This window comes from Notamacropus eugenii, chromosome 1 (assembly GCF_028372415.1).
Source record: "Notamacropus eugenii isolate mMacEug1 chromosome 1, mMacEug1.pri_v2, whole genome shotgun sequence".
Taxonomy (NCBI): domain Eukaryota; kingdom Metazoa; phylum Chordata; class Mammalia; order Diprotodontia; family Macropodidae; genus Notamacropus; species Notamacropus eugenii.
In genome coordinates this window covers 7045571-7066949 of record NC_092872.1, presented here as the reverse complement: position 1 = coordinate 7066949, position 21379 = coordinate 7045571, and the positions used below count along the sequence as shown (strand labels likewise).

The 21379-nt window shown below is 42.6% G+C and overlaps 2 protein-coding genes across 8 annotated transcripts in view; one reads left to right on the top strand and one right to left on the bottom strand.

Annotated features, from left to right (window-relative positions):
• Positions 1-831: 831 nt before the first annotated feature.
• On the bottom strand, positions 832-20575 carry CIMIP7 (ciliary microtubule inner protein 7). 6 transcript variants are annotated; one of them, XM_072651326.1, is made up of 6 exons: positions 20114-20575; positions 11735-11889; positions 10003-10097; positions 7374-7487; positions 2720-2776; positions 832-2123 (listed from the first exon to the last, which is right to left on the bottom strand). In XM_072651326.1, exons 3-6 carry the CDS (start codon positions 10030-10032, stop codon positions 1587-1589), a joined length of 738 nt encoding a protein of 245 aa, XP_072507427.1. In that variant the 5' UTR covers positions 10033-10097; positions 11735-11889; positions 20114-20575; the 3' UTR covers positions 832-1586. The 6 variants fall into 6 exon arrangements, with proteins under 6 accessions (XP_072507427.1, XP_072507410.1, XP_072507435.1 ...); XM_072651309.1 differs by lacking the exon at positions 11735-11889; XM_072651334.1 differs by lacking the exons at positions 10003-10097; positions 11735-11889 and adding an exon at positions 4154-4326.
• A 237-nt stretch (positions 20576-20812) lies between these two features.
• IHO1 (interactor of HORMAD1 1) overlaps positions 20813-21379 on the top strand; it is a 60202-nt gene continuing 59635 nt past the window's right edge. For both annotated transcript variants that reach the window (XM_072651257.1, XM_072651249.1), the window contains exon 1: positions 20813-20887. The gene's annotated coding sequence lies outside the window, so the exon portion shown is untranslated. The remainder of the gene's footprint in view (positions 20888-21379) is intronic.

The window sequence follows — 21379 nt, the reverse complement described above, 5'->3', positions numbered from 1 at the left end:
CTAGGGACTCCGTTCAAGCAGGCTAGAAAGCTAGCGACCAGCTCTCTTGCTTAGTAACACAGTGGGGTGGCAAAGAGGCTCATATGATAACTTGTCACACTGCTGCAGCCATCTGTGTTCTGTCCCAAGGAAGGTATTCTCTGACACATGGGTCTTGTGATGCTATGTTCTTTCATCATAATATCACCTTATTTGTAAAGGCTGTCTGGAGTATTAGCCGGAGACCTGGGCACTACCAACCTTTTAGATGCTCAGTTTCCTTATCTGTCAGATGTCAAATAACTTCCCTTTCTACCACGTAGGCACATTATAAAGATCCATGGGAAAATGGATGGAAAAGCTTTTTGAAATTCAAGCTTAGAGTGACCCTTTGGGACAATCTTGAGGTTTCTCATTTTTGGACCCTGGTCCCCATTTTAGAGAGGAGGAAATTTGGGAAGGAGACTGTGAGTGCCAGACAGAGCATAGTCCCTTGCCTAGGAAACACAATGGTCTTCCTACGTTAGCTTGACTACTCATGAACTACATATGTCAACAGCCTCATGTTTGATCCCTAGGTCAAGCTTTCGTCCTCCATCTTCTCTTCACAATGGGCAGAGGTTGAAGGTCTAAGCCATAAAGGGGGCCTGGTCATCCCTAAGAAATATCTTTACTGTCTTCCCCTTGATCTCAGTTGTTCCTGAAAGTCCTGCTTTTCCTATAGCCGTTTCATGTGTGAGGCAGGGGCAGAGCAATCAGAACTACCACATACCACAGCTGGTGCTGCTGGGTATCCTGTGTTAACTTGCTTCTGGCAGTACCCCTTCCCTCCCCACTGAATATTGCTGTCTGTAACACTCCACATTCCTTTATTTATTCCAAGCTCTTACTTTGGGGGCAGATTTCTGGTCATACCCCCTCCTGCGTAAGTCATGCCCTTCCACCAGCAGCACCATCACAAGAATGGTTCACATAAAAGGTACTGCCCCAGCAGTAGCTTAATCTTTCCCTTTGGACCCAACTCCTATTTCCATAGGTCAAGTGTAGACTTGACATTCCTTACAGGAGCATCTATAAAAACTGAACGTCACCTACAGCATGACTTGGTGCCAGTTTAGGCATGGAAACTTGGGTATAAGGAGCTTGTGCTGGACGAGTTGGGCTCTGGCCCCATTGCTGGCAAGCTTCTCGAAGAACTGGAGGACGTGAAATTTGTAAGGGACTTCAGAGGACATTTGGGCCAACCCATAGCTGGACAGGACTCCTTTCTGTAACATTCCCCTCAGTCTCTACTTGTGATCCCTAGTGAGGGGATGCCCACTACACCTGAGGCAGCTCAATCTACTTTGGGAGAGCTCTAATTGTTCCAAGGGTTTCCTGACACCAAGATGAAATCTGCCACCCATTGGTTCTAGTTGTGTGCTCTGGGGCCAGATAGAACAAAAGTCTGTCTAATCCTGTTTCCACATGGCAGGCTTCAAAATATGTGAAGATAGCAGTAAGTCTTTTCTTCTCCAGGCTAAAAATCCCTAGTTTCTTTGAAGGATCCTGCTGGAAAACGAGGAAAAACAGTCTGGTGTGCTAGGTGCTTTGGCAAAGGATGAGGACTAACCTAGTTTCTTTAATGGGTCGAGCCAACGTAAGCTGTCGGAGACAGTGAAGTGCAGGAAGGGCTCTACTTTCTTACGATTCACTGTAACAGGGAGCTCTGGCAGAGTTTCTGAGAAAGCACTCGGGGCAGGGCAAGGGGAAATCCATAGTTTTTCCTTGGACTCAGAAAGCTGGGAAATCCCCAGTTTTTCCTTGGACTCAGAAAGCTGGGAAATCCCCAGTTTTTCTCTGGTCTCAGAAACCTCCTTTTTAAACTTCTCATCTGGCATCTGGCTTACAAGTTGATGGCAGAAGGTGTGCTGGTAGGTGGTGCTAGGTATTCGGTTCAACTGTAGGGACTGTGGGGCTCCAGATTGAATATAGTGGACTAGTGGCTGAAAAATTGGTCCATGCATGCCACCACCTGACTGCTTCTGGTAGTAGTCTTTCTGGTAACTGGAAACAAGGGGGCCCTGGGCTTCATCATCAGAAGGCCAGTTGAAAACATTGCATTTCTTCTTGAGCTTCTCCCAAGCTTTCCGTTTCCCTATTCCCTATATAACAGAAGAGAGGGTCACGACTCATTGATCCCAGGTCCAAGGCTACTCCCCTGGGGCCTTACCTTTCCCTCCCCTACTATTCCTGCTGATCTTGTCAGCTCAGCCTAGCCTGCTCAACTGATGCAGAGCTTGGCTTGGCCCCAAGGGACACACAAGCACATCCCATCCCTAGCAAAATCATATATCTGCCATATTCCTATCTATAGCTTCCTCTCTCATCCCTTAATGCCTTTCTGTTTTCCTCTCCTCTCCAACTTTCAGACTTTGCTCTTAGATTTATTCGGAGACATAAATGATTGATAACACTTAAAGTGTAACTCTTTCATTTTTAATAAGTCAACCTATTAAGGTGTCAGGCAGAGAAATATTTTGGCAGGACACCAGAGCCTTTTCAGTGCCTCTAAAATTCCATTACTAAGACAGTCTCCTAATTGGCTGAAAGGCTAATTTAGAGCAGAGGAACAGAGAATGGAAGATCCCACCACCTAATGGTCCCTCTGTGACCCTACTATAGACAAAGTGATATCAGGATATCTGGATAAAACTAAGGGACTAAGGAGCTACCCTTCCCACCCTCCTCCAACACTCACTGGATCAAAGACACCACGATTGTCATGTTTGGAGAATAAGTGTTTTCTTGGTGGTTCCTTGAAAAAAAAATAAAAATTGGGATGAGATTCTCTCCCCTACTTTATGGTACCACAATACAAGAACACCTAATCCAAAGTTTTCAGAAAAATGCAATTGTTTTCTCTGCAGTCGACTTTTAGAGAAAGAGGCAAATAAGAAAACTAAGGGGAGAAAGGGCTGATATGGACTCCAAAATCATGTAGCTTCTTCGCGTTGGGATAAATTTGGGAAATGCTACCCTCTGATGTTGAGGCTAATGAGAATCCATACACCTGGAATAAAGATCAGCATCTTCAGGAATATTTTCAGATGAAACTCATACACTTAGAGGCAGTTCTAATGAGATGTAGAAGATGCCCTTCTTTATAATATTTAGAAGCCACCTCCCTCCTTTAATGTGACCAATGATTGTGTAGCCTTGGACTCTGTCAACTGCCATGAAAGTTCAGAGAAAGGAAGAATGATGTGGCAGAGGGCAGCTAGAACCCAGGTCTCCTAATTTCCAACCCAGGGCTTTGTTCACTGCATCATACTGCTTGTTTGACATAACACTCATGATCTCTCAGATATTAAGCAAAAATATCACTTGGACCAAGAAGGGTAGTTCATCAGGCCTGTAAGAAATATCCCATAATACAACTGGTTAGAAATTTGGGACATCCAGCTTTCTTTGCTCTAAATCTGTTCTCAACAAATGAGCAGGTACATCATGGTCTATCCAAATTGGCCTTCTTGTGGCTTCTCTCACAGGATGCTCTCGCCTCCACGCCTTTGCATTGCTGCCATTCCCAGTGGCACGCACTCCCAAGTCTCCTTCAGAGCTCAGTGCATGGGCCACCATCTACAAGAGACCTCCTCTTTTCTCTCAGGTTGCTAGTTCCTTCCCTCCCAAACTTACCTTGCATTCATCTTGTACGTACTTATTTATGTCTGTCTTGCCAATAGAATGCGAGCTCTTGAGGACAGACACTTTCATTTTTGTCCTTGTATTTCCAGCAACTCTAGCACTTTTTATAGGAAGTACTTAATAAACGCTTGCTGAGCCACCCTGCACAGCCCAGGCAGAGACAGTCTTCCATTCCTACCTTTCTTTGGTGCAAACATACATCAGGTATGATTAAAGCCCTCTTCCAAAGCCTCATTATAGCAGGAAGGTGACTCTAGATTCCTGAAGGCTCCATCAGCTGAACAAAGCTCTGCTAGATCATATGCCATGCTAAACACTTCAGATAGGGGCCTAAGAATAAACTGTGTATTTGCCATCCAAGTATGAGACCACTGAAGTTACCAGAAGGTAGAGTCCCAAGCGATGAAGTTTTTAAGGTCTTATGATCTACAACAATGGGTGGGAGGAGAACTGACTGATGAAATCACAAAGCTTCATGCAGTCTTACTTCAAAAAAGAAAAGGCAATGGCTGGTGTTAAAGGTGGAGTCATCACAATGCCCATGTGTTTCTTCATTTACAATGACAGGGTTGTACGCCATTAAGGATGATCCTCTGGCAACTGCATCGTTCAGATCATCAAAGAAAGCCTGCTGCTGTGGTGTTCACCTGAGTTTACTTGCTAAATCAGACAAGGGAATTTAGACACTTTAGAAAGGTTTTCAACAACGGCAAGAATTAAAGCAAAAAGGGTTTGCTTTTTGTTAATCTTTATCCAATTAGAATATTAAATTTATCATTAGAAATCCGATACCCAAGCACTCTTCAGGGGCATCATGGTACAATTGGAAAAGTGCTGAATGTTGAGTAAAGAAAGACCTCTCGCACTGACTACTTATGTAATTGTGGGCACAACCCTGCCCTCTCTGGGCCTCAGTTTCTTCATCTGTAAAATGTGGATAAAATGCCTATTGTACCTACCTGACAGGATTGTTTTGAGGATCCAATGGAATGACCTCTGTAAGTTGCTTTGCCAGCCTGAACTCCCCATACATATATTAGTTATTATTATTATTACAGAGACTGAGGACACACCATATTAGCCCTTTGGATTTTTCAGTGGTTTCAGATTTATGTTCCAATTGCAGACAAGATGCTTTTCCCTAGTCCTGAGGGCTGTTTTAAGTCAGGAGATGCAGCCATGTCCTGCATTTTTGGACATGACCTCCCTCACCCTGTGTAAACTTCTGCTCTGAGCTGGTACATCTAGGGAAAAGTACCCAGTGAAATGAATCCCTGTTTTTCCCAGACTGCTGCAGCTCCACCATTGATTCTTTGGGAAATAGTCACAAATTAGCTCTTATTAAAAGCTTTGCTACTAATTCCAAGAGCTTTGAAACTCTTTTTGCTATTGGCTTTCAGACAGAACTTATTCATCCTGAGTATGGAGGATAACTGAGTGATGGGGCATGGGTACCTGAGATGTCCAGTCTTGCAAGGCCCGTTGAGAAAATTGGGAAGATGGAAGCATCTCCTAGCCCTATCTTCTGAGATTATGACATCTGTTCTAGGTTGGGAAGAATATGTACTAGGGAAGGCAGAAGAGTATACAATGAATTCAATATTAAAACTTGCACTCAGATCTCACTTCAAAAAACCCACCTACCTCTGGGACCCAGGACATACGACTTCACCTGTCTGAGCCTCAGCTTTCCTGTCTGTAATATGAGAAGAATAATAGCTGTAGCCTTTACCTTGAAGGGTTGTTGTAAGGAGTGAATAATATGGTCTTGTCCCAAAAGTCTTTGGACAGTTTTAAGCTTTAGTACAGAGACACCCTCTGTATGTAAAGTACTTTGCAAACATTAAAGTTTTATGCATTATATATTTTATATGACATTTATTTAATATTTAATATAGTATTAATATTTAATTAACAAATAATACATATTTAATACATATAATGTTTATATTATATATTTTATATAACAGCTAAAGTTATTAGTACTATTATTGTCTCAATACATTACATATCAGAGAAAAATCAAGGACTGGAAGAGATCTGCCCAGTAGAACCTTAGTTATCTAGGTAAATCTGAAGCAAAGTCTGACAGTGATCTGTAGTTGATCTGGCAGAATCAGAGGAGGCCAGAGAAGTGGTCTGATTTGTGAGGAATGAAATCCAATACAAGAAAGCTAGAGCTCTTGGACCGCCAAACAAGTGTTAGCGTTCCTCTTACCACTGTTTAGGTAACCTAAATGACACCAAAAACTGCTTTTTGGTAAATACACAGTAGCATTTGCCTACCAGGAATGAGCTATTCAGTTCAGTGACTGAATACAGTGGACTAGTGGCTGAAGAATTAGTCCATCCATGCCACCTGACTCCTTCCGGAAAGGGGAGGAGGCTCAGTCAGGCTGTGCCAACTGGAGGCCTGATTAAGGACATGGCCCTAGCAAGATTCACTTTCCTTCTTCCTCAGAGTTAGCCCATCTTCCAATGATCCTTCAGCTATCTGCCCTGGGCATCTCTACTTGAGAAAATGAGTACCACCATCAGCAGACTTTTGTTGAGCATTTGGTTAGGTAGATAGCAATAAGCATCAACTGATTTAAGTGAAGAAACTGAGCCTTCACACCATATAGGAAGATGAGAAAATAATGAATGTCCCTGGATCCACAGGGGTCCATCTGATTTGAACAGTGCCATGATTCAGTTTTCTTCTGGAAAGCAGAATTTAAGGCTAACTTCCTAATTTCCTAAGGACCTTTGAAAAACTAGACTTAGAGCTGGTAAGGACCTTCATCCAGCTTCTTCATTTTACCAGAAGACGGAGGCCCAGAAAGGAGAAGTGGCTTCACAGGTGGCAGCACAGCTGGGATTTGAGCCCTGGGGCTCATTATACCAGATCCTGTACCCCTTTCCTGTTCCCTGATCTCCCAGGAACCCAGCTCAGCTTCTCCCCCAGACCAAGACAACTGTTCACAAGACCTAGAACTGGAAGAGACCTTTAAGATTATATGGTCAACAACCTTCTCATGTTAGAGATGACAGAGCTAAGGCCCAGAGAGGGGAAATCACTTGCTCAAGGTAACACAGGTAGGAAGCAGCAGAGTCCAGATTGGAACCCAGGTCTCCTAACATCAAATCCAATGTTCTTTTTAAAACAAAATAAAAAACTTTTTGTTATTCTGTACTTGACGCACAAATTAAAACAAACATTCCATACAGAAATAACAGAAAGAGTACTGTGTATGCAATCTTTATGACAAGAGTACTGTGTATGCAATCTTTATGACAGCTGGCTTTAACAAAAACAAAGCATATGTTTGTTTCCCAACTCTCCTGCTGATCTCTTGGGTGTGTGTGTGTTTTAAGGCTTCAGTACCCTCTTTTCCCCTTCTTTTTCATTATTCTTCTAATTACGGAACAATTCCTTCCCATTTTCTCATGGACATTTTCAGGGTTTGTTTTTGTTTGCTTGTTTTTAATCTCTGCCTTAGAACAGAAAGGCTGCCTCAAGGTCTGGGGTAGTTCATACTGGCGGAGAGCGGAGAAGTCCACCTGTGGGCAAATGATTCTCCTCTCTGAACTTCTGGTCCTGCTGTGAGAGGGAGGCATCAAGAACAGAAAGAGTATTTATAGGCCAAAGAGATGATCTAGCTTTGGTTCTTCACTTCTGCCTTCCCAGGACCTACAGCCAGTGGCGCCTCCCCCTCCATTCTTACCTTAATTCTTTGGAGGAACACTGCTGGAGGCTGGGGCTTGGCTGCCAGGCGATATTCCTGAGCAAGTTCACACTTGAATTGGCCTCTGTAGTGGCCATAGAAACCACTGTTGTACTGTAATAAGTAGTAAGAAAGGTAATGAATTTGATTCGTTCCCTGGGTACCTAGGCCTAAGGGTATCAGTTTAAGGCTGCTTCCAAGGCCCCAGTCATTAGGAGACTCTCAACCCACAGAGGCTCCGGGGTAGGCAACGCTTTTGAACAAATGGAGCTCACAGCAGCACATCTGAGAGGAAGTAAATCTCTGAAAGGAATTCAGGTCTCTGGAGTTCAAACCTCTCAGGGAATGTTTCTGACCTCAGCTCTTAGGGGAAAACATTCAGAGATACTATTTTAGGGTAATTAGAACTTAAAACATGTGCAGCTTTCTAAAACAAAGGGAACCAAGGGGAGGAAGGGGAACCACTTCTGTAACCAAAAGACAGTGGGGAATGGGGTCAGGTACCCATCTCTGATTGAGAAGATTATAGAGGACCAGGAGTGGGGCTGTAGAAGATGGTTCAGCCTTCCCTGGTGTTAGAACTATTATTGAAGCAGCTGTATTTGTCCTGAGGGAATCCAACAGATTGGAGCCTGACTTTACAGCATGCTCACAAGCTCCTGGGTGGATTGTTTCTTATATCTCCTTAGTCATCCTTCCTCCCCCGCCCCTACCCCGAAAACCAATAGCTCAAGTTTGAAAGGCACAGACTAAGAGGGGATATAATCAAAATCCAGATTCATTAGTAGTCTGGCTAAGAGAAACCTAGCCTTACTTATTTATACAGTAAATGATGGAAACGCTACATGAATGTGTGTGTGTGTGTGGGGGGGGAAGGATGGTTGTAGGGGATGGAATCATGAATGATGTTAGGGAGACAGCTGTGGTAGAGTAGAAAAAGCCATGACTTCAGCATCAGAAAGTGAATTTCTCTAGGACTGTTTTTCTTTTCTGCAAAATGGAACAATATTGCCTGTAGTATAGGCCTCGTGTTTTTTGATAGAATCACAGATACAGAGCTGAAAAGGATCTCAGAAATGGTTTAGTACAATCCGCTCATTTTATAGATGAAAAACTGAGGCCTACAGAGGTTAAATGACTCGCCCAAGATGACACAGCTGGCCATTATCAGAGCTTAGGAGGTTCAAATGAAATAAGACGGGTAAGGTACTTGGTAAATCATAAAATGCTCTGCAAATGCCAACTGCTACAGCCTTAGGATCGCAGACCTGGAGCTGAAACGGGCCTTGAAGGTCCTCTGGTCCAATTCCTTCCTTTCTCAGACCCAGCTCAAGGTCCCACCCACAGCTATGGACCGAGGGCCTCCTGCAGCTTGAGAGGCTTCCTCCTGTACCATGCTGCCACCCTTACATTTAGGACAGGTCCATCATATAACACACGAGCAAACTTATTAGATTAGTATAGGCAAACACTAGAAATGCAAACAAAAAACATTCTGATAAATTTATGACAGGATCATAGATGTTACCTTAGCTTTTTAATGAGATTAATGTCAAAGAGATCAAACATATTATGTCAAAATCCTGAGTTGAATGGACCATTGGGTGCAACCAACCACACAGAACTTACAACCCTAAATTGTCTCATGTAGCCCTTTGCCTGGAAGGACCTCAGACCTCAGGAAGGAAAGTATAAGGCAACAGGCAAGGAAAAGTTTTCCAGGATTGTCAGCAGACATCCACAGACTACTTTGGGGACAGAATCTTAACAGCTTTTTTAAAAAAGATTTACACTGCTTCATGTTTATATTTTGTTGTACCTGCCCCATCAACAGAAGACCCAGTAGCTCATGGCTTAATGCATCCTATCCATTAGTATTAATTAAATAAGTCCCTTCTTTTCTTGATTGCTCTTCTTGTGGTGGCCCCATTGGAACACATAACTTATCTCTGGGAACTTGGGGTGTGCCAAAAGGATACAAGCTGATAACTAGTTACAAGCACACACTAGACAAAGGCATATAACCTGTGAAATTCTGGGCAAACTACTTCCCTTCTCTGACTTCCAGCTTCCTCATTTTTAGATAAAGGTAGATGGGACTAAATGACTTCTGAAGTTCCCTCCAAACTCTAAATCCTATATTCAGACCTGTAATTATTAGGGTCTTTGATTCAAGATGCTAATATTTAGAGGGTGCCGAAAACACTTGTGTTTCTGAAATTGGAAACTGAACTTGGCAACTAGTTAGGAGGAATAATCAGTTAAAATATGAAGGAATCAGTTGGTTTTTCCTCCCCATGTATTACTCTCATCCACATCATGTCCTAGGATCTCAAGACTATCCTGAGGTCCAAGTTCTCTCTGACAAAAGTTTTCTTACCTAAATTTAGTTTTGAAAAGCTGATTTGAGGCCTCCTATAATCTGCTCACCCCAGAGTAACTTCTGGGGATTTGCTGGGATATTAGAATGTCTGGTTGAAGCTTTGTGCCCAGGACGTATAATCTTTGGGTTCTATTTATATTTACTTCTCTTGGCTCTCTCAGGTTCCAGGTAATCAATTAGTAGAACAGTCACAGAATTAAGGACTAGGGCAATTATGTAGCTAATTGGTTGTAGATAGGCTCTTACCCAAGATCCAACTAAAGCACTTTGCGTCATCTCCCAAGGAAGTAAGGTGAAGCAGCTGGAGTAGCTGCTATTTCCTCTGCCTGAGACTATTAAGCCTGAAAAGACAAATGCTCTGTGGTCAGCTCCTTGTTGCTTAGATACCGAATGCGTTGTGACTGCACAATACTGATTGTCAGAATGAAAGATGGCTTTCTTTGCCCTGTTTTCCTTCGTGTTTTCATTTCCCCTCTAGGCAAGATAATTTTCTTGAAGAACGCTGTCCTGGGAAGGACATCTTCTATATAAATCTAGGTAGTATAGAGGAAATGAAATTAAGAGTAATATCTAATTTAGAGTAATGTCTGAATTCCATTCACTTAAATATTAAAGAACGTAGGAAAAATTTGCATTTTTTAAACCAAGCTCTTACATAGGCAGGGATGCTAATTTTAGAAACAATTCCAAGGGAGCTAGAAGAAATGTTGAAAGGGATGGGTAGTTTTTAAAAGATGAAAACTACAATATAACAGTGAGTTTCTGTTATTAGCCAGTCTATCTTCCAAGGAAGTCAGAGATCACAAGAACTCCTTGATGAGCCAAGTTAACAAGCATTCACGAGCACCCACTCTGTTCTGGGGCTATGTTGTCATTGTTCAGCCCTTTCAGTGTATCCAACTCTTCATGACTCCACTTGGGGTTTTCTTGGCAAAGATACTGGAGTGGTTTGTCATTTCTTTCTCTAGGTCATTTTACAGATGAGAAAACTGAAGCAAACAGGGTTAAATGCCTTGTCCGGGGTCACACAGCTAGTAAGTGTCTGAGGCCAGATTTGATTCGGGTCTTCCTGACTCCAGGCCTGACCTTCTATCCACTGAACCACCTAAAGAAAGGCAACAATTGTCCCCTGCTCTCAAGGAGCCTACAGTCCAATGGGAGAAACAACAAGCAGACAAATACTAACAAGCTAAATACAGAATAAATTGGAGATAATTACAGAAATAAGGTATTAGCACTAAAGGCAACTAGAAAAAAGCTTATTAAAGAAGGTGGGATATTAACTAAGACTGAAGTGAGGACAAGCCAGGAACCTGGAAAATCTAGAAGGCAGAGACAATAAGGAAGAAAAGTCCAGGCATGGGGTGGGGGATGGGGATAGGGGAGGGCAGTCAGGGAAAATTCATGGAGTCTGGAGACGGAGGGAGGCTTTATCACTGGATTATAATAGAATACAGAGAGGGAAGTAAAGTGCAAGAATACTGGAAAGGTAGGAAGGGCCTGTCAGGTTATAAAGGTCTTTAAAAGCCATTTCATTCTGGAGGTAAAGAAAAGCCACTGGAGTTTACTGAATGGGGGATGACATGGTCAGGCTGACCATTTTGATAATATTTTGGTGGACTAAAATGGGGAAAGACTCGAGGCAGGGAAAACAACCAGCAGGTGTAACAATAGAGCAAGGGACTGTCACCAATGAGGTGACAAAGGCCTGCACCAAGGTAGTGGGCAGTGTCAGAGAAAAGAAGGGGTCATTTATAAAAAGAGATGTGAAGACAGAATTGACAGGACTGGGCAACAGACTGGATATGGGGGAGGCGTAAGAGTGAGGAGTCAAGGGTAATATACTTAGGAGGATGATAGAAATTTAATCATATCAGGCGTTATCATTCTACACGTCCTCCCTTACTGACCCCTGCTTATTCCTCCCAAGCATCAGAATAACAAAGATTTACCAAGGAGGGAAAAGAAAAAAACGTACCTGGGCTCTTAAAATTTTTTTCTTCTTCAGTAATAAATAGAAGCCCACTTTCTCAGTATCTCCCAGCGAGCACACAAGCAAGTATCCCCATGTCCAAACTCTGTTCAGGTACGAAGCTAAGAAGTTCAAGTGAAGGCTGAGAGCATAAGAGAACCCTAAAAAGGTAATATTCTGGGTGATGCAGTGAATAGAGCACTGGCCCTGGAGGCAGCAGGACCTCAGTTCCAATCCAGCTGGAGACACTTACTAGATGTGTGACCCTGTACTAAGTCACTTAACCCTGATAGCCTCCAAAAAAAAAAAAATTCATTGTTGGTGAAAGAAGTTCCATTCCAATCTCCATGGCTGCTTGTTAAATAATATTAGATCTGCCTGGTGTGGAAAATATTATTATTTTGTTTTATTTATCTCTCAAATAGAAGAAAATAGTAACCTATATTTCTAAAAAAAAATAAATAAAAGTCTTTTAAGTGCTCTAAGTTTATTGAAGAAAACAATCATATGAAGACCAGGAGTTCTTAAGTTTTAAATGTTCAGGGTTCATGGGTAGATTTCAGGGGGGTCCATGAACTTGGATGGAAAAATGTGTACATTTTTAAACCAAAATTGGACATTTCCTTCTACTATGACCATAGATAATAAACCTTTATTCTGAGAAGAGGTCCATTATGCTTCACCAGATAGTCAAAAGGGTCCACAACACAAAAATGGTTAAAGAGACCTGGTAGAGAAGATGTTAAAGGGGCTGATTAACAAGGGTTAGGTAGTCTCTCTGTATGTAAAGAATTAATGTTATTGCTGTAGAGAGAACAGAAAATCTTCCTGTATTTGGAAGCATTTATCTCTTATACAGAGGGACAGGGGGAGATGGATGAGTATAACTATCTAGAATCCCTTCTGGATCCCTTCTTCCTAGTGTCCTGACTCAGGATTCATTCAATTTGGTCTAGGCTTTATAGTATTCTCATATGATAATTCATAAATTTATCACAAATTGTTTTGCCTGACCTTTGGGAAAATCTCTGAATACAGCTCATGCTCCATTTCCCATTAAGGTACTTAGTTCCTTCTCAACTTCCCCAAAATGAAAAATGCCTTATAGTTTAAAACACATTTTCTGCATGAAATCAGAATTTAAAAGATACAATATAAATAAACTTTCCAAGCAGCTGGCAGCCTAGGAATGAACTCCCAATTCAGTTCACAAACTTCGCCTTTTGCCAAGACAACAAATGCTCCCTGGAGACGTTGGCAGAGGAGAGTCATCATTTGCTCCCCTCCCCAAATCAGTCACAAAGTGGTAAAATATACCATTTTGTCCTGAGTGGCAGTCATACTTAACTCCTGTAGAGGCAGCTGTTGCTCCTTGATGGATGCTGGGCAAACTGGAAGCTGAAACTCACTATGGATTTCTTAGACATGTCCTTCCTAAAAAATCCAGGCCCCCCAGGAAATCACATTTTAATTTTACCCATGATGCTTCTCCATCAATCTAGTCTCTCTTGGTTTTAAATGCTCTTCTGTAGTGGACAATGTCCTTATAGAAAAACTTTTTATTTTAAATCCTGAGGTTGTACAAATGCCAAAGATACTTCCCTACTTTGGTTTGGTTAGGGTTAGAGTTGAAAAAATACAATGGAATGGTAAGGAAAAGAAAAACCTGGCTAGCAAGTGTGACAATATCATGTTAAACACTCCTTACAATTTCATCTTCCCCTGCTTCCCATCTTGAATTCATTCACTGTTTATTAAATGCTTGCTATGTTCCTCATCTGTAAAATGAGCCGGAAAAGGAAATGTCAAATTGCCCCAGTAATTTTGCCAATAAAACCCCAAATGGGGTCACAAAGAGTCGGACACAACTGAAATGAATGTACAACCATCTGTAAGGCATTGTGCTAGATGCTAGATATATGGAGACAAAAAAATGAAGCAGTTCCTCAAAAAGCTCATATTCCACATTAACCATAGCAGGAATGTTCCCCATATATTTTCCATGGACTATGCTCATTCTTAACTTTATGTTGGTTCTTGTCTGGATTTGAACAAAATAGGTGATTTAATACCTCCCTAAGCATGCTCTAAATTTTCTGTGATCTGCACACAGTAGGCACTTAAAACATTTGTTAAATGGACTGTTCTTCCTGTCCTTTTGACCTATCTGAATCTTACCCATAATTCCTACTCCACAATTTGTCAGAAGAGACATTTTACTACTTCTCCATTAGTGGATTAACTTCTCTTCTGTAGTTCCCTGAAAATGCAGGATTTTCTTAGCTTTTACAAGGAATTTTTTCCTGATAAAATATCAGAGGGGAAAGGGGATTAGGTCACAAGCAAGAGAAGTGAAACAGGAAGGTCTTCACTATTAGGTAGTTAAGATTCCCAGAGACAGAGCCTGGTACTTATCTCTTTTCTTGCTTTTACTAAAAATAAATCTGGCTTATTTCCAGGTAGGACTATGATTAACATTTCTATTTTTGTTAAAATGGAGGTCTGTTTTTCTTTGGTTATATAGACTGTGTACTTTTAAAATCCTTGTAGCAGCAATATGCAGTGCTAAACTCATTCACGATTTCTTCCTGTGGATGAGACAGCTAGAATCAGGTAAAGAATGTGCTCTTCAGTGGAGATCTGCTGTATATTTAGGCTGTCCAAATGCAGCATTTTACAGGCAAGTGGAAAATTCAGTATAAGATTCTTATAATGCACAACTGAATGTTTTGGCTGAGCTGAGATGCCAAAGCTTTTGGATGGATGCTGGGCTACTGTTATTTGCTTAAATAATCAGCTCATCTGTTTTCTGGTTGTTTGAGCATATGGTAGAAATGTTCTTTCTTCTGTCTTCTGTTTCTGGGTGAAAAATATTACTTTTGATTTGAGGAGAGGAATGCAGATGAAGCTGTGGCACCAGCCTTTAGGATAGGGATTAACTATAAATTCAGATGGGGAGGCTTCTTGAAGACAGGGGAAATGTTTTTATTTCTCCTGTAGCCAGCAACTCTGAGAACCAGTACAGTAATAATACTGTACATATCATACTGTACAAAAATACTGTAAATTTGTGTTGTGTGTTAGGGTTTTCAAAGGTATTTTTTCCACCTCTCTGGCCTCCTTTCAATTCAACTTTTTTAAAAGTGTCCATTATGTTTTATTTATCTGTTATTTATTGCATCAAACCCTGGAACACTATAAGACTTGATCCAAGACCACTCAAAAGATATTGGTCAAACAAGTCAGGAAAACTCAACTTCAGGAAGAATGCATATTGCCTGATTGAGTATCACTTCTGTGCATCTGGCCAGGGAGAGTTAAAGCTATTCTAATGCTTAGCTGAGGGCCCTGCTTCCAGTCTGGGACCCATAGTCATCATACCTAAAAGTCAAGTAGTCACCAAAGGCCATTGGAATGGTCAAGTCTAAGACGAAATCAAGTCTTTGGATTTCCTTACTTCTAGTAACTAACTGCTGAAGGTTCTTGGTTCCGTCACACCCTCTTTAACATTCCTGCCTTCATTATAAATATCAACTGACAACAAAGTTGCTGATATTTGTGCTATGTTCTGGACAACACAAGTCTCATCTACAGCAGCACAAAAATTGGTGGTTTTCCTCCCTAAGTCTTGAGTGGTAGTCTAGAGTGAAACTGAGAGTGGGGCCTATCTCCATCTTTCTACTGGTATCCTCATTGCTTTATTCATAATAAGTGTTTAATAAACGCTTCTTCACTCATTCAAAAGGCAGAATCAACAAGATTTGCAATGGATTAAATATAGACAGTGATGAGGGAGTATAATGAGTTGAAGATTTTAACTTGGAACTGGAAGGATAACAGTTCTTGCAGCAGAAATCTGGATGTCTGGAGAAGAGGTGGGCTTAGGGGAGAAGAAAAGTTCTCTTCTGAATGTGATTAGTTTAACCCCAGTCAGCCATCACAAGTACAGCCATACTAAAATATCCCCATCACTCCTAATTAGTAGTGAGTAAACTAGGATAGCAATTGTATGAGCAGAGAAAAAGGGCTGTATGTAAGAGATGCTGAGAAATAATTTGAGATGCCAGTAGGACATCCAGGTGCAGATGCCCAGGGTGCAGTTGGTTGTATGCAACTGGAGTTCAGGAAAGGAGATTGGGATTAGCTTTGATTTGGGCAGTCATTTTTAGAGAGATGGTGAATTAATGAGCTGCTGAGATCACAGAGAGGACATGCTTTAGGGCCTTGTTCCTTTTTCTAAATAAGTCAGGGTTCCTCTTGGGGTTCACAGAAATTGTGAAGAGAAGACTTTATCAGATTTTTCTCTTTACTTCTAATGATAATTGCCCTCTAAATGAGTAATTTGTGATAGACTGCCATGCCCAAGGGAAAAAACAAAAGCCAAATGCATAAAACTTACTAATTTAAGATGTAAAATATGGGTCTTTGAACAAGTTAATATAAATGAGATGCACTACAGGTTTGTGTCCTGAATTGATTCTTTACCAGTTATCTGAGTAGATTTACAGTCTCAAATGAGCCACTGGGGAAGGAATACAGTTGGAAGAGGATGTGGGTAAGAAAAAAGGAGCATGGTGGTAACTTCAAGGGTTTCTAGGAGAGTGGCATGACTGATAGGGTTGCCAGGGTGAAAGGGTTTGTCTCAGATCAGCTAGTTGGGTTGGGGTTGCCCAGTAGCATCTCATAACCTTTACCAGATGGCTCACAAGTTTTCCCTTCTTATACAGAAAGGATCATGGTTGACACATAATAGACATCTCACCTGAAACACCAATGCGATACCCATAGCAGCTACTATGAATATGCATGTGTATTTCCAGGGTAAATTCACAAAATATAAATAGCTCTCTTCCTCAGAGACAAAACCAAGATATTTATTCAGAGACCAGAAAGCCAATTCCACCAAAGTAACAAAGAAGTTTTATATACCTCACCATTCTAGGGAATAGTACATCCCCAAGCCTTCCTTCCATTAGGCCTCCCTACAAAAAAGCTCCTCTAGGCAATATTCCTCCCTCTCTCACTCACACGAGCTGCTCTGCTTCAACTCTGCCTCACTCTCTTCCAACTCTGCCTCACTCTCACCTTCTGTTTGGGGAGCTCCTCTCACCATGCCATGTGACTCAGGCTCTGGGAATCTCAGGCTACATCACAGTAGTCAGCTGGGCCTGAGCTCAAAGCACGTCACATAGGCCTACTGATGGACAGCAAAGATCCTCCCACTCCCTTATCATTACATCACACCTCAGATGCTTATTACCTGTGGGACTTTGGACAAATCACATAATCTCTTTGGGACTCAGCTTCCTCATCTACAAATGAGAAGTTTGGATTGGATGGTCTCTGAGATTCCTTTCCAGCAAATTTACAATCCTGGGTTTCATTTTTCTAGTTCCTGGGGATATTAGGTAGTTATTGGTTGAATGAGATAGTGAAACCTTTATTAGATCAGCTCAGATCAGAAGGGCTCATCCCATTATCTCTGCTTAGGATGCAAAATCTGTTATCCCTTAAGAACTAAAAGGAGCTTCAAAAAACTACTTCACTTTCACAATTCTGAAAACAGGAAGAGATGTTACTAACAGTTTAGGATATAAATCAAAACAGTGAAATTGGACTGGTGCTTGGAAAGCAAAGAATCTTGAAAAATTTGTTGTTTTCAATTTGACCAAGGCTTAGGAACACAACAGCCCAGAGACTTGTTCTTCAAAGATGAAAAGGAGCCTCTGCTTTAAAGATTTACAGTATTCCCCTTGGATTCCACATATGAAAGCTGATGAGATAGGGTACTGGGGAAAACATCCCCCAAATTCTAGTGTAAAGGAGAAAAAGGCCTCATTTTATCAATATGCACGAATATATTATTTTTATCAAGCAATATCAATTTATCTCCCTATGAAGACAAACTGGAACTTGCAGTTGTGCAAATTCTCAATAGCAAACACATCTTTATATACATTATTAACAGGTATAAAGAACTACAGAGACCAGACATTAGGGAAGCAAACAAAAAAAAGACATTATATAGCAAAGTTTATTGTTGGTTCTGCCAGACTACAAAATGAGAAGAGGCTTAGGATAGAAACGTTAGGGTCAACCCGGCTAAGGGGTTGGAAGATGAAGATCTCATAGAGGAGTGTGCTTGGACAACTAGAAGAACCAAGAGAAAGTAGCTTCAAAGAATCTAAAGAAAAAGAAAATATGCAGGAGGAGAGGTGCTTGACAATGTATGGTAAGAGCTGCAGAGAGGCCTAAGGAAAGGTCAACAGGTTTCACAGCTAATACATCATGGTCACTTTCGAAAAAACTATTTCATTTGAACGGTGAGAGTCTGACGCCAAATTGCAAGGAGGTAAGATGTAGGAGGCAAAGAGCAAAGATAGAGGTAGAGATTTTTTTTTTCTAGAAATTTGGCTGAAACAGAAAACTGATACAGGATGGTTTAAGAGGGTGGCAGTCAAGATTTTTTTTTTTTAAGGATGGAAGAGACTGAGGCATCTTGGTGGACAGATAACAAGAAGTCAGTAGATAAGTAGAGATTAAAGATGAGGGAGGGAATGATCAAAGGAGCAATTTGTTACAGGAAATAGAGAGTGCTGGTGCAAATAGAGGGGCTGGTTTTGGCAAAAAAGGGTTATCTCTTTCTCTGATTCAGAAGCAGAAGAAGATGATATGGGGGAATGATATAAAAGGACTTAGAGATGTGGAATAGGGAAAAAAAGGGAGTGCATAACAAATGGCCTCAGTTTCCAAAGAGAAATTTGGAAGCCAGGTTCTCAGTTGAGAGGGATAAAGAGGTGATGGTGTTGGGTGTTTGAGAAAGAAAACAAATATCTGGCACATTTTCTTTCGCAATTAACGTAGAAAGTCAGTTATGAAAGGATAAAGGAGTTTCCACACCTAGTAGAGTTCTGCTGAGATCAGATAACACACATGTGTAGTGGATCCATTCACAATAGTGCGGCTGTCTCTAGTGACATTCAGCAACACTCAGGTTGTGGAGAAGACAAGATAGGATCACAGACTCGGAGTTGGAAGAGATCTCAAAGTGCAGGTTTGACAAAGCATGAGTTGCAGAGAAGACAAGGAAGGGAAAGATTCAAGAGCAGAAAATAATTGAATTGAACTGAGTTCAAGACATAAGGCTATATGGTAACACATGAAGACAATTCAGCACCATGACTTAGATATAAAGGATAACATAATAAATCAGAGCATGGAAGAACTCACCAGTCAAATCTATGGATAGGGAAAGAGTTCATGACCAGACAAGAAGCAAAGAGGTTCCCAGGAGGTAAAAAGGAAAATTTTGATGGCATAGAATTTAAAAGTTTTTATATATGGAACTAAAATTAGTAGAGAAGCAGGAAACTGAGGAAAAAAAATCTTTGTAGCAAGTTTCTCTGATAAAGGCCCCATTTCCAAGTCAGATGGGTAACTGATTCAAATTCATAAGAATAAGAGCTGTTCCCCAACTGACAAATGGTGAAAGGAAACTGAACAGGCAGTTCTTAGACAAAGAAATCTTAGCTATCAACAACCATAGGAAAAAATGTTCTAAATCACTAATATGCAAATCAACACAAACTAGGAGGTACTGTACTACCTTTTACCCATCAGACTGACAAAACTGACAAAAAAAAAGGAAAATGACAAATGTCTGAAGAGCAGTGGGAAAACAGGGACATTAATGCACTATTGGTGGAATTGTGAACTAGCTGGTCTGGCCATTCTGGAAAGCAATTTGGAACTATGTCCCTTTGACCCAGGGAGAGACCATTACCGGGTCCACACCCCAAATAGAACAAAGAAAAATGAAAAGGACCCATTTGTACAAGAATATTGATAGCATCTCTTATCATGGGGCAAAGAATTAGAAATGAAAATTAAATTAAATTATCAATTGGAAAATGGCTAAACAAGTTATGGTATATATATCATTGTGACAGAATATTACTTTGCTGTGAGAAGTGACAAAAGGCACGGTGTTTCAGAAAATCTGGTGGTCCATATAACCGGATGCAAAGCCAGGTTAGAAGAACCAGGAGAACAATTCACACAGTAAAGCAGCGGTGTAAAAGTAATTACCTGTCAGACAGGAAGCCGATCAGCACGGTGCCCCACACGGTGCCAGAGGGCGCGTTCAAAGCAAGGCTCTCCACCCCCAGAGAGGGAACAGATCAGAAGGCAGACTGAAGCACCTCTGCTTTTCTTGCCTCCCCTCCCCCCCACATGACCAATGTGGATTTCGAATGACGTCATCTTTGTAACTGACTTCGTATTTTTTGTTGCCTTCCCAACGGGCGGGGGAGGAATGGGAAAGGGGGCATGTGGGGGATGGAAAATAAAATTTCCTTCAAAAAAGAGAAACTGGATCGAACTCACATGGGCGGTAAAAGCCTGGTGGGTACACGACACACTCAGGCACCCCCTCCGAAGCGAGGTCTCCTTCTACACTGCCTTCCACTCTAGCTCCGGAGAAGCGCCAGATTTAGCGATGGAGGAGGAAGGAGGGGCACGAAGCGGGCAGACAGGACGGGGGGAGGGGCTGAGCCTGGCACCTCTTAGCGCCCTTTTGGGCAGGATGACAAGAGAAGGGAGCAGCCTTCCGTTTCTACCCCGGGGCGGTTGGGTGGAAAGGTAGGCAGGTGGTAACAGGAAAACAGGACGGAGACCTTTTCACCAGTCCGGAAACAGCAGCTTTCTGGCTCCATTGTTATGACGTCAGGGAGGCAGCTTGGCACCACCCCTGGAAAGGGCCCTGGCAGCACGGGCAGTGCCCCTGGGCTTGTTGACTCCGGATCCTTCCGGCTGCGGGCCACAAACATCCGGCTTTCAGCTTTCCGTGACACAATAACGCGGCCTGTCCTCAATGGGTTTAGGGCCTTTTCATTAACCGCACAGCGAAATGCAGGTCGCCGGGAGGGCTTGTTGTGGAGGCGATGCCAGCTGGGAAGGCCAACCCGAGCGTGCCCCAACTTCGGGGCTGCCACGCCTCACGGGTGCGCGTCGGCCTTCCGCAGGCCAGGGCCGCCCCAGGCCACGTGCTCGCTCCTGTCCTCTGATTGGTTGCGTCCTCGGAGGCGGGATTTGGTCACGTGGGTGGCAGGAGGGCGGGACCCCTGGTGCAGGCGAGGCGCGAGGTGTCACACTAAGAGGGTGAGGCTGTATTTTTTTTCCCCAGGGATGAGGGTGAGGATGAAGGTACCCATGTTTAGGGATCAGGGTGCCGACCCGACGGGGGTTCCTGGGGCTCTGAGGTTGGAATGGGGATGGGGCAGCCTCCTACAGTAATTCCCTCCCATTCATTCTGTGAGAAGTGAGCTTCCCACGGATTGCAGGGTGGGGCGCCCCGGAGAAGAGGCCTCTTGCCTGGGGCCTCCCCTCCCCCTCCCGCCCACTTCCGCCGCCTTCTCTTCCCCCATCCTCTGCTCCTGCTGCGCAGGCTCCGCCCCTCCCCCATCCTTTGCTCCTGCTGCGCAGGCTCCGCCCTTCGTCCCCGTCTCCCCGCGGGCTCTGCCCCTCCCCCACCCTCTGCTCCAGCTGCGCAGGCTCCGCCCCTCCCCCACCCTCTGCTCCAGCTGCGCAGGCTCCGCCCCTCCCCCATCCTCTGCTCCTGCTGCGCAGGCTCCGCCCCTCCCCCATCCTCTG